At 32.6% G+C, this 11,673-nt stretch overlaps 3 protein-coding genes across 4 annotated transcripts; 2 read left to right on the top strand and 1 right to left on the bottom strand.

The window, feature by feature from the left end:
• Positions 1-5: 5 nt before the first annotated feature.
• On the bottom strand, positions 6-2,677 carry LOC113507646 (ubiA prenyltransferase domain-containing protein 1 homolog). Its single transcript, XM_026890541.1, has one exon. The coding sequence runs from the start codon at positions 2,383-2,385 to the stop codon at positions 1,387-1,389; it is 999 nt and encodes a 332-aa protein (XP_026746342.1). The 5' UTR covers positions 2,386-2,677; the 3' UTR covers positions 6-1,386.
• Positions 2,678-2,779: 102 nt separating this feature from the next.
• LOC113507645 (sedoheptulokinase-like) lies at positions 2,780-8,376 on the top strand. Of its 2 annotated transcripts, XM_026890540.1 has the most exons (3): positions 2,780-2,868; positions 6,067-6,354; positions 6,476-8,376. In XM_026890540.1, the coding sequence occupies exons 2-3, from the start codon at positions 6,074-6,076 to the stop codon at positions 7,572-7,574; spliced, it is 1,380 nt and encodes a 459-aa protein (XP_026746341.1). In that variant the 5' UTR covers positions 2,780-2,868; positions 6,067-6,073; the 3' UTR covers positions 7,575-8,376. The 2 variants fall into 2 exon arrangements, with proteins under 2 accessions (XP_026746341.1, XP_026746340.1); XM_026890539.1 differs by lacking the exon at positions 2,780-2,868 and having other exon boundaries at positions 4,965-6,354.
• A 1,042-nt stretch (positions 8,377-9,418) lies between these two features.
• Positions 9,419-11,540, top strand: LOC113507649 (zinc finger CCHC domain-containing protein 9-like). The gene is made up of 4 exons (XM_026890543.1): positions 9,419-9,650; positions 9,743-10,669; positions 10,972-11,079; positions 11,333-11,540. Exons 1-4 carry the CDS (start codon positions 9,513-9,515, stop codon positions 11,468-11,470), a joined length of 1,311 nt encoding a protein of 436 aa, XP_026746344.1. The 5' UTR covers positions 9,419-9,512; the 3' UTR covers positions 11,471-11,540.
• Positions 11,541-11,673: the final 133 nt, after the last annotated feature.

The following is an 11,673-nucleotide window of genomic DNA, read 5'->3' as shown; positions in this document are numbered from 1 at the left end:
TTAACTCTTTTTCATAAATTATATTAGACCAAATTTAAACTTTATCTAACTAAATAAATAAATTATTGTCGATTTACAATTGAGAAATTTCATTGCATTTCAGTTACAAAAATACTACCACACTCTCTTAGGTTTTAAATCTCAATAAATAGCTTTAGGTGTTAACTAGTAAGAGGTAGATTTATTTAAAATTACGTACAAGAAATATAGAAAACATTTATACACAACATATGTAATGCGCAGACAGGAAATCATTTGAATGAACTTATCAACTCAATCTCGTTTGACGATGCTTGAGTTACTTTACATACACATTATATTAAATTTACCACACCATTTTAGTATGCACAACCACACTTTAGCATTTCTATGGGTAGGGTTCATTGTCAGTAACCTATTCCGTACATAATAAACATAACTATGTCACATGACACATTACAAAGACTTAAGGCTAATGTTATTTATGAAGTAGAAACTAAGCAAGGCTTGAACATGCTTACAGACAACAAACATCGAAAGAATAGAAGGCAAAATACTATGCCATTTACTTTAATAGTACACAAACTTGGTAAATATTAGAAATGATACTTGAGATTAACCCTCCCTGATAATTATGTACTGTTAGCTTCAAAAGTTCAATACTTCAAAAATAATATGAAACATGAAACCGAAATTAATTTCGGTTTTATAGGTATAAAAAGGTAAAATAGCTGTGATACCTGTGACAGCCAGTTTTAGCTTATAACTATGTTTCAAGGTATTTTATTAATCTGATTAGTGTAAATTAACTTTTTCTTCTAATTCTACAGAAAAGCTGAATAAAAAAATGATATTACTTATTTTTTTTTATACCTAGACCAGCAGTGGAATAGACAAAAAGAACATTAAGATAATGATTAATGATTTATACAGGTAGTAAATCTCTTCTATAATTATGACAACATAATTAAAATGAAGACAATTTTATTACAATTAAAACTCATAAAAAATATATATAGTGTTTACTGTATATGTAATATGAGAATACTGTTCTCATAGTCTTCTAGCAACAGCATTTGTTTTTTTGTTCTCAGTTAATTCAAGGCATTTTTTTAAAGTTAAAAACATTTTGCAGCTTGCTTCTAAAAATGACTATAAAAAGAATTATAGAACATTATAAGAAAACTTGATATGAAAGTCCCAGAAGATTTTTTCTGTATTAAACTTTAATTAAATAAAATTAGGATTTAAAGATTGCTATGAGATTAAATACTTCTCAGACTAAAATAAAATTGGTCACATCTTAATTTTTTTTAGATATCAATGCTTTGAAAGGCCTTTTTATCAAAATATGAAACAACAGAAATATTGTTTCATGAGCTTTTACTTCAATAATAAATTTTATTATCATCGAAGAAGAAATGGAAGACGATGTGCAAATAAACATGAGATCATGTACAACATGCCAAAGTAAAAGTTAAGCCTGGCAGTTTGTCTTGGAACATAGCGCATTGTTTCAGGACTCCTAAACCTTCTCTCAATCTCAAATGCTCTTGGTAAGGTTAGCATTGGTATCAGAAACCAAAAAGAACAGCGTACAGATGCTACAACAAACATAATGTAGGGTGTAAACAATAAAAATGCATACAACAGGTAGGAAGCTGTTCTGCCTATCAAAATTGCCAGTGTCACAATTTCCGCTTTGCTATCAGTCTCCAAGTCTCTTGTGTTATTACTATGTAAAATAGCTTCAGTGTTTAGGGCAAATGGAATTGCATAGTAAATTATAGGCCAATCCACTCGGCCTGTCTGAGCAAGAAAAGCAAAAACTACGGACACTGGTCCAAATATAACTAATACTAATATGTCACCAAGAGCTATATACTTAAGGCCAATACCACCCGTGTACAAGAAGGATGATGACAATCCACCAAAATAAACCAGAGCTAAATGCTCCATCCGGGCAGGAGACAAAATCACAAGAGGGACAAATGAAGCACATCCAGCCAAATATAAAATAGCACCCAATGAGACCACTTCGTCTATACTCAATATGTGATCAACGAGAGTTCGATCATCTGATTTTCGATTATCAATTCCTTTGACAAAATCAAAGTACGTATTAACAACATTGCCAGCCCCATGAACTGGAATAACTGTGCATAAAGTTAATAATAAGGTGCACCAACTGAAGCCACTGTCACCAGGCAACCTGTATGCGAGTGCAGCTCCCAGCAGCGTCGGCAACAGACTTGCGCTCAGCGACCATGGACGCAATGCGAGAACGTAAGTCCGAACTTTCATAAGCGGGTTCCGAGTTGGCAATGTTTGTTCTTTAGGCTGTTGAAGTAAGTTTCCTTCCACCGTCGGAATGTCCATGTCTTCAGATTTCTTATTACTATCCATTTAATTAGAAACTAATTGATGTTTATTGTCCGAAATGTTTACACTTAGAGCATAGTTTTATCAACAATATTGCCTAGTTATTTTCATCACTGTACTATATTTGGTTCAAAACTGTTTACATAATATACCGTTATTCATCGTAGTAGAAGGTACCGGTGATGACCGGTATCCAAAGAGAATTAACATAAAATAAAACAAACCGACGAACATGCGTTGATCCGTCACATAGCTGTCAACGTCAAGGAAATGTCACAATGACACTTCACAACTTTGATTTAGTAGTGTTGCATTATGATATAAACCGATTTTTCCATAAAGTTACCACAAAAATCTGAGATGATAATCTTTCTGAATCTATTCAGCATCTGTAACATTAGATGGCACTGAAATGACATTGCCCCAATCAATCATATTCTAAAAAAATATTAAAGTTTGTTATTTGTTATGCGGCAGAGGAGTTAATAAAAAGGTTTTTTATAGCAGGTACATATCCATTTTCACTAATCCTATCCCTTGAGGTAGAGTGTCGTAATACCTGGGTAATTTCATAATGACCGAAAAGAAACAAGGATATTATATCGAAAATATAGGTATAAATAGGTTCTCATATTTTCCTTTCATACTCACTCCACGATAGTAAGGATATTATTAGATAATTATATTGTAGTTAAACATGTCTATTCATATGTATTTCAAAATCTATTTTAGATCTGAATGTATATAACTATTAAGTTACTAATATGTTTAATGTACGTTGATTACGACGCGACGCCTACATTTCAATATTTCAATTATTTCAGGGATCGCTTTTCTAAACAGGTAATTTAAAATAGCGTGTTTGTTTTGTAGCTAAAGCAGCCGTAGGGTCTATTATGGGACTTAAAGAAAAGAATTACCGTAGGCATTTGAATAACAAAACTATCTAATTTAAAGAAATCGAGCCCAGCGTTGACCTACAATTGTCATTTAATAAATAAGTTACCTGACTAGAGGAAGCGGCTTAGAGTAAATGTGCACTTAGTTCAGTTTTCTAAACTTAAATACTAATTTGCAATGGTATAATTTACGTATACCACGCTGTTCAAGGGCTGAATATCAGTTCACCAAGTCATGTCATAGCAGACCATTTGGAAATTTTGAAATATTTATGGGTAATGAATAGTTTACGGTGGCATTTAATGACCGACAAAGTGAAAATGTTGATCTTGTTTTCGAATGAGTTGAAACAGTAGTTATCGGCATGGTAAATGGTCTTTAAAATAGCAGTCAAGGACTCATGACAAAGTTTATTTATTATTCGCTTCACACAAAAAATATGTAATTAGTTTAACCAATGTTCGTTTAATTTTGTAATTTCAGACAATTTACAGGTAACATAGTTTGTGCGTAATAGATACGATCCGTATTGCTAACTTCTTGTCAACGTCACAAGGTTAGCAAATAAATTGGCACGACATCGTTTTACGAAGTAGTAGCGAGGGGATCCTAAATGAATAACTTCCTAATTTTCCAGTCTTTGTCATGATCATAACTTCTGATGAATTAGTATCTACGTGTTCTGTGTCGTGATATATTTTTCAGTAAATATAATATTCAAAAATTAAATATATTCAGTTCAGACTTGGTCAGCAAAATTAAATTCAGGTACCATCTGCTAAATATGAACTTTGTGTTACCGTGATCAGGCTAAAATTACTGGAACTACTAAAATAAAAATGCTTAAATTACTAAAATTCCTGATAACTGTAAGGGTAGCAAACAAGTTCGCCGTTCCAAAATGTTTTTTTTTCTAGTAACGAACATTTACGCACTCCAGACATTGGCAATAAGGTACCCAGTTCGTGTTAGTTGTATGAAATTAAAATCGTATAAATTATTTATTTTTCTTTTTATTCGGATTAAGTTTCGCTTCTAACAGCTTTATCCAACTTTCGTACTGTTCGTTATCTTCCTCATTTATTTCATCGCAGAATTTGTCTATATCTTCGTCTTTAATATTTTCTTCATTTTCTATTGGTTCTCTAGTATGTCTAAGAAGTTTCGTTTTTTTACCTTCACTTGTTACATCTTGGCTCAATGTGCTTTCAACTTCTACAGGATCATCATCATCATTAAATATTATCTTCTTGGACTTTTTTACTTTACTAACACTTTTTGTTTGACTAGTACCACTTCTAGACGGAAGTAAAGTTTCATCTTTTGATTCATCATTGTGATCTAATTTATTCCTTTTATTCTTATTGCTCTCAACGCTTAACTCTTCTTTGGCTGTCCCGCGCGATTTACTTCTCTTACCCATAGCTCTGGAAACAAGATAAACTTTTATTTTTTTTACAATACATATCGTCTGTTTCTTTGGTGACTCATATGTTTATATAGCTTATTCTCAGTTGCCTAGAACATGTAAAGGTATGAAAATACGAATAGCTAGGTAAATTATCTTCATGTAAAACCATAAATAAATAGTATTTAAAAAAAAACAATCATTTATTTGTAAAAGTAGTTTACCAATATTAATTTATCTCCGGTTGAGATGAGATGAGATCAGAAATCTCATACCTAGTATACCTACCTAGATGTTTAAGCAGTTTAATAAAACGTTCTGTGCTAAAAATACTGATCAAGATTCTTTACAAAGATCTAAAGATGTCTTGATCGATCGATTTAACGAGAACCTACAGATTTACACAAGTCAAATACAAAGTCATCTTAAAAGTAAGGATGAGTTTAAATTTTATAGATATCAATAACGAGCACTCTCTTATGATTAGCAGAAAATTTCAGATAAAATCATACCTACTGAACATCAAAAACATAAATAAATGCAGGCAAAGTTATACGTCTGTAGCGACTCGTGTTGTATTTTATCTCATTAGCTGGGGACCATCATTAATTATACCGCTCTAATTATCTTTGAGAACAGCTTACACTCTCCCTGACGTGTACCGTAAGCCGTTTACCATTGGTTTAATTTACTTTATTTACGTATTTTAGATAAAATCTATTACATCACTTTTGGCAAACAAAGTGACTGCGGAAAGTATCGTGGTTAGACTAATCAGAGAGATCAAAGAATAGTTTCAATGGTCTAGACGCTCTACCAAGATAGCTAACACAGAATTATACATTTACGTCTATTTTGCATGGTTGTATTGAACACAAACATTTTGTGACGTCAACGGCGGATTAAACTTTCCCCTTAATGAAGAGTGATCTTTAAAGATCGCTTTATTTACTTTTACAAATACTTTAGCGGTAAATCCGTCTAGGTAAACTTTGTTAGTTACACGAAACTAAGAAAATTATTTATTTAGTGTGAAAACATTTACGCAGCTATAAAAAATAAAACAATCAATTTAGACGTGTTATCGTGAAACTAATATCAACTGAAGTTATTTATTGGTTGTAAGTCAGTGAATCGCTGAAGTGGATGATAAACAAACCGGCCACTCAATAAGATAACAAATACAATCACTAGTTTTACGTAATACCTGACACGAGGTCAATGCGGGCGCATTGCCACCAGACTACAGACCACCCGCCACCCACTACTCATGCGGGCGCTGACTGCCGCCGGCCGCGATCTCGAGCAATTGATACAAATTGCCGGCGCGAATCTGTCGTCCCAGGCCGCAGCAAAACTGATCATTTTTAACGTTTAACCTTTTATCCTGTTTCAAGTGCAAAAATGGCTGAGAAAAGTTATATTTTGGGTATGGACATTGGCACGACGTCCGTCAAAGTTTGTGTATATGATCCCAGCACAAAGGAAATCGTCGCAAAACAAAATAAGGATACGGCAGCGAACATACCAAGTGACCAGGGTATTGAAGGCAACAAGCAAGACGTGCCAAAAATAGTATCAGCCGTTCATTATTGCATCTCCCGACTTCCGAGAGATCTATTGCGAAATGTCACAAAAATTGGAGTGTGTGGACAGATGCACGGCGTTCTCTTGTGGAGAAATGGGTACGTAAATAAACATCCAAGTAACACAATGTATATATAGCAGCTAGCAAATCGATCGAGTTTTCGTATAACTGTGTAGTCGAAACTTTAAACTAAAGAAATATTTTTAATAATTTTCTAGAGCCTGGGAGAAAGTGGAGAAAGACGGAGTAGTAGTGCGATATGAAGCTAAAAGGGAAAACATGTCGGCGTTGTATACCTGGCAAGATACAAGATGCAAGCCAGAATTTTTAGAATCATTGCCAAAGCCCGATTCGCACGTTAATTGTTACTCTGGATACGGATGTGCGACACTGCTGTGGTTGCTTAAACACAAACCAGGCAAATTAACCAATTTCCAGTATTCTGGAACTATTCAAGATTTTATCGTCACCATGCTTTGCGATTTGGAGACCCCCATTATGTCCGACCAAAATGCTACAAGTTGGGGATATTTTAACACTGTGAAAAATGAGTGGAACATCGATATTTTGAATTCCGTAAACTTTCCAGTAAACCTTTTGCCTAAGATTGTGAAGAGCGGAGAATTCGCCGGTAAATTAAATGCTTCTTGGAATGGGATTCCCGAAGGAACGCCGGTTAGCGTCGCCATGGGTGATTTACAGTGTTCTATTATTGCTACACTGGAAAGTCAACAAGACGCAGTCCTAAACATATCGACGTCGGCTCAACTGGCATTTGTGGTAAATGAAATGTCGGATTTAGGCTGCAAAACTGTCGAACATCTGCCATATTTCAACAACACGTATTTAGTGGTTGCTGCATCCTTGAATGGCGGCAATGTATTAGCTACTTTTGTTAAAATGTTGCAGCAATGGATGCTTGAGCTAGGCTTTCCTACTCCACAAGCCAAAGTATGGGAAAAGCTTATTGCCCTAGGTTTGGAAACGCAAACTAAATCAAACATGAAAATTGTGCCACATTTACTAGGCGAAAGACATTTGCCATTTACTAAAGCTTCCGTTGAAAATATTGATCTCTCAAATATACAACTGGGTAGTGTATTTAAATCTCTTTGCGATAGTTTAATAGAAAATTTACACACCATGATGCCTAAAGACATATTGCGTGACGCAAAAGTGAAGAGAATTGTTGGAAACGGCTCAGGATTATCTAGGAATGCAGTATTGCAAAGAGCCGTGGAACAATACTACAGTTTGCCCTTAGAGTTCACTTCAGGTGGAGATGCAGCAAAAGGTGCTGCCATTGCAATTATATAAAGGTTAGACTAAGAACATATTTGTACAGCTATAGATTGCCTTTAATATACCGGTTTTATCACTTAGTAAACACACAACAGATTTCAAATGTAGACCATAAATATATCAAATACAAATATCATTTAAGGATATTTCACAAGTGACTTTTATAATAATAATATGTTTATTTATTTTTAAGTGCTTTTATAAGTTCTGAATACAATACATACAAATAAGAGCTTCTTCTACAATTACTTTTTAACTATATATACCGTTTGACACATCTCATTATTTTCTTTTATGTTTGTATATTACAGTTTTAACATTGAATACAGGGTAAGAATTTCTTGCCATTGACATTTTATTATACAATATTGATTTACCTGTACGCTTATATGAGATTGAAGATGTTGAATACCCAATGCAACTGATTTTAAGTGAATGCATTCTTTGTCTCTCAGTGTTACGCTGAAGCAGTAGACTTCAAAGGATGTTTAGAGTTAAGTTTTATTATAATTTATTGCATATAACCTTTATTGTTTTACTGGCTGGTTTCATTTATGACGAGAATAAAATTTATTTTGTGTATATATACAATCTATATTTAATATCTATATTTAATATAGATTGTAAACTTTTGTATTGTCTGTATTGATGGTTTTAAATATCGTTTTCCTAGGTATGTATCAAATTTGTGAGTTTTTTATAAGCTTTTAAATATTTATTTAAATGTGCACCTTATTTTCTGAGTATTGGAGTTTTTATCATGATTTTTTTGTGCTTTTTTCCGACCTATAATATAAATTAAATGTTACGTATCATGTATATTTGTTTTATTTACCATCGACCTAAAAATAATCGCATCTGTATAGTATATGACTAAATCAAATACGTACCTATGCACAATTTATATTAAAATATACGCATGCTAGTTCCTACTTAGTAGTTATATAGGATTTTCATATAAAATAGACTATACCTTATTTATAAGATCCCTAAGTCTATAATTCAAGATGCTACTTTGTTTTTAAACTTTCGACAAGTCTTCAATTCTTGCAAAAATAATTAACCATACAAATAATTATATTGTTTGGTTACAATAACTGTAATTCAAAACATAACCTCAAAACAAAGCTTACCCCGACAGGCGCACTATTTCACAGATTAAAAAGCTTTTCCGAGTTTTTCGGTTTTGTGTATCCTACATCACATACTATCATCATATATTAAGTGTTTAGCAAAATATTTTATAAAATTATGTAAGCCTTCGCTGGCTTCGAAAGGAATATATAATGTGAATTATCTAGAAAGAACATAATTATCCTTAATATTGGTCTGTTTGTGTAATATACACTAAATAAAATAAAATACTATAAAAGTTATAGAACATAATATACATTTTCATGTTTCATAAATTTTGGCGAGCAAGTTTATTTACAATTGACCAATGACCAATTTCTTGCATTATTAATATTTCTTTGGTTTATTTTGAAGTTGAAACAAATTAAGCAACCTGATTGAATATAATTAACACACACGTGTTTAAAGCAAAGGGTAAAGTATGAATATATTATCTTATAAAATTATATATTGTTAGTTTTAAGATAGAATAAGTGTAATAAATTAATTAGTTTTAGTCATCACAGAAAAACTGTGCAAACAGTTTTGTGCGGTTTTATATAAAATAAAATATTAATGTAAACTGTTTATCTTTTTTCCTGAGTGTTCCTGAGATTAGCGCGTTCAAACAAACAAACAAACTCTTCAGCTTTATATATTAGTATATATAGAGCAAAGATAAATGTGTTTTTAAGAAGGTTATAATATCGATGCATAGGTATGTCTATATGTATTATCTATGGGTATGTCAAAATACTGTCAGTGTCACATGCACGTCGGATTTACTAATTTGCACGTGCGTTATTGTAAAGTTTATTTATTTAATTTTGCTTAAACAAAATGACTAGATTTGCAAGAGCTAAAGGCTCTAAGGCATCAAATGAGAGAGCTCCCGAAGACGGTACTCCATGGGAGGTTATGAAAGAACAGTTGTTAAATGCGAAAAAGGAAAGTGAAGAAGCTAAAAAGAGGGAAGAGGTATGTTCCATCTGAAATATTTAATACTTGTGATACATCATAATCTGTAACTATTGACATCTAAAGACTAATTTGAATTATATTATTTGTAGGCTGAGAAGCAACGTATCGAAAATTACGAAAACTTTCTCAAGGAACACAAAACCCAAAAGAGAAAAGCTACTTGGTGTGATTTTCCAGAAACTAACACACCAAAGACAGAATTAACAAATGATTCAGTCTCTAAAAGCAAGAAGAAAAAGACTAAGAAAAGTGCAGAAGCTGCAGAAGATAGTAAAGCTCCAAATGGTGTAAGAAATAGTGAAAGTAATGTAACTGATACAACAGAAGAGGTCCCTAAGAAGAAGAAAAATAAACCCCAAAAGTCCACAGAGATACAAAGTGAACATAAACCATCACCTGTAACAGAGAACAATCAGAGTAATAAAAAAAATAAGAAGAAAAATAATAAAAAGAAACAAAAGTCTGCTGTGGATTCAGCATCACCTAATACAAATGAAAATGTAAATGAAACAGAAACAGAAAGTAATAAAAAAATCCAACAAAACAACCAAAAAATTAAGGAGAAAAAAATCAAGAAGTTGGTCAATGGTAAACCTGTACGGAGAAAGGAGATTAATGACAACAGTTTCCAACTGATTGTCCATGGTAGAGAAATAGAACTAGTTAGATTTGATGGATTTCCTGTTATGAAAAAGGATGCAGAAAGACTTCAGGAGTTAAAGAATAACATGATAAAGAAAGGGATTCCTAAGAGTGAGGTGCAAAGGACTATGAAGCTGGAAAGGAGAAGGGCTGAGAAGGCTTTAGCTAGGATGAAAAGAGAGGTATGCTATAATTGCAGAAAGGGAGGCCATGTGCTGTCTGATTGTCCTGAACTCAAGACTAAGATACCAGGCTCTGACCTTGCTGAAGGTGTTTGTTTCAAATGTGGATCTACTGAACACAGGCAGTTTGAATGTAAAGTTCAAAGGGATAAAGAGTTCAGATTTGCTACTTGCTTCATTTGTAAAGAACCAGTAAGTACATATTACTATAGTTACCTTATTACTTTTTCCTATTCCAGTCTTCCATGCAGACAGTTTTGTGGCATGGCATTAATAATGTCTAAACAAATTTATGTTTTAAAATATTTTTATTTCTTGTAATACTGAAATTTCATTTATTTCTTACACTCAGTTCAGTCTTGTTGCTTAGTCTTAGCACTTGACTCTTGTTCAGTATCTTAAATTAAAATGTCTAAAGAATTTGTTTAACATTGTAATTGCTCTTACCTTTCTATTATTTCATCAGTTTCATATGATTTAACTATTGTTTTCAGGGTCACATAGCCAGGCAATGTCCTGACAATCCTAAAGGTTTATATCCCAATGGTGGGTCTTGCAAGCTGTGTGGTGATGTCACACATTTGAGGAAAGATTGTCCCACTGTAAGTATATTTTTAAAAGTTCTTTTTGTACTTCAGATTTCCTGAGAGTTAAAAAAATACTTTGTTTAGCTTAGCAAACCAGATTTATGTCATTCTACTTAATTTCATGTTTCTGTAGTAATTACTAAGCAAAAGTGGTATAATGATTATTATGAACTATATCAAAATAAAGATCTTCAAAGAACATTTGTTAAGAACTTAAAAACATACTTGCTTACTTTCTTCTATTTATTGATTTTGTTTATTTTTCTAGGCAACGGATAATAAGGAAGGATCAACAGTAAAGCTTCACACATTGGACAGCACAGCTGACATTGAAGATGTAGGTCTGCAAAACAATAAGACAGCCGCACCAGAAACTACCAAAAAGCCTAAGAAAATACAATTCTAGTTGTTTTTTACATTCTGCCTGTTAAAACGTAAGCAAATTCTATCAATAAACAATAAAACAATATATTATATTGAGTAATCTAATTTATTGAAAGAAATAATATACAGGATTAAAAGAGATCGTCATCATTTTGTCTTTTTCCATAGCTTTTTGTAGGGTTTTAGGATTAAGTTGATCAGTAATTATAAAAATAAAGTATGGTG

Source organism: Trichoplusia ni, unplaced genomic scaffold (genome assembly GCF_003590095.1).
Source record: "Trichoplusia ni isolate ovarian cell line Hi5 unplaced genomic scaffold, tn1 tig00002984, whole genome shotgun sequence".
NCBI lineage: Eukaryota > Metazoa > Arthropoda > Insecta > Lepidoptera > Noctuidae > Trichoplusia > Trichoplusia ni.
Note: the sequence above shows the minus strand (reverse complement) of the source record. Positions and strands in the feature narration are given on the sequence as shown.

Coding starts and splice junctions, on each gene's coding strand:
- LOC113507645 (XM_026890540.1), top strand. CDS start 6,074: ATGGCTGAGAAAAGTTATATTTTGGGTATGGACATTGGCACGACGTCC. Junction 6,355..6,475: donor GTTCTCTTGTGGAGAAATGG/GTACGTAAATAA, acceptor ATAATTTTCTAG/AGCCTGGGAGAAAGTGGAGA.
- LOC113507646 (XM_026890541.1), bottom strand. CDS start 2,385: ATGGATAGTAATAAGAAATCTGAAGACATGGACATTCCGACGGTGGAA.
- LOC113507649 (XM_026890543.1), top strand. CDS start 9,513: ATGACTAGATTTGCAAGAGCTAAAGGCTCTAAGGCATCAAATGAGAGA. Junction 9,651..9,742: donor AAGCTAAAAAGAGGGAAGAG/GTATGTTCCATC, acceptor TATTATTTGTAG/GCTGAGAAGCAACGTATCGA. Junction 11,080..11,332: donor TGAGGAAAGATTGTCCCACT/GTAAGTATATTT, acceptor TTATTTTTCTAG/GCAACGGATAATAAGGAAGG.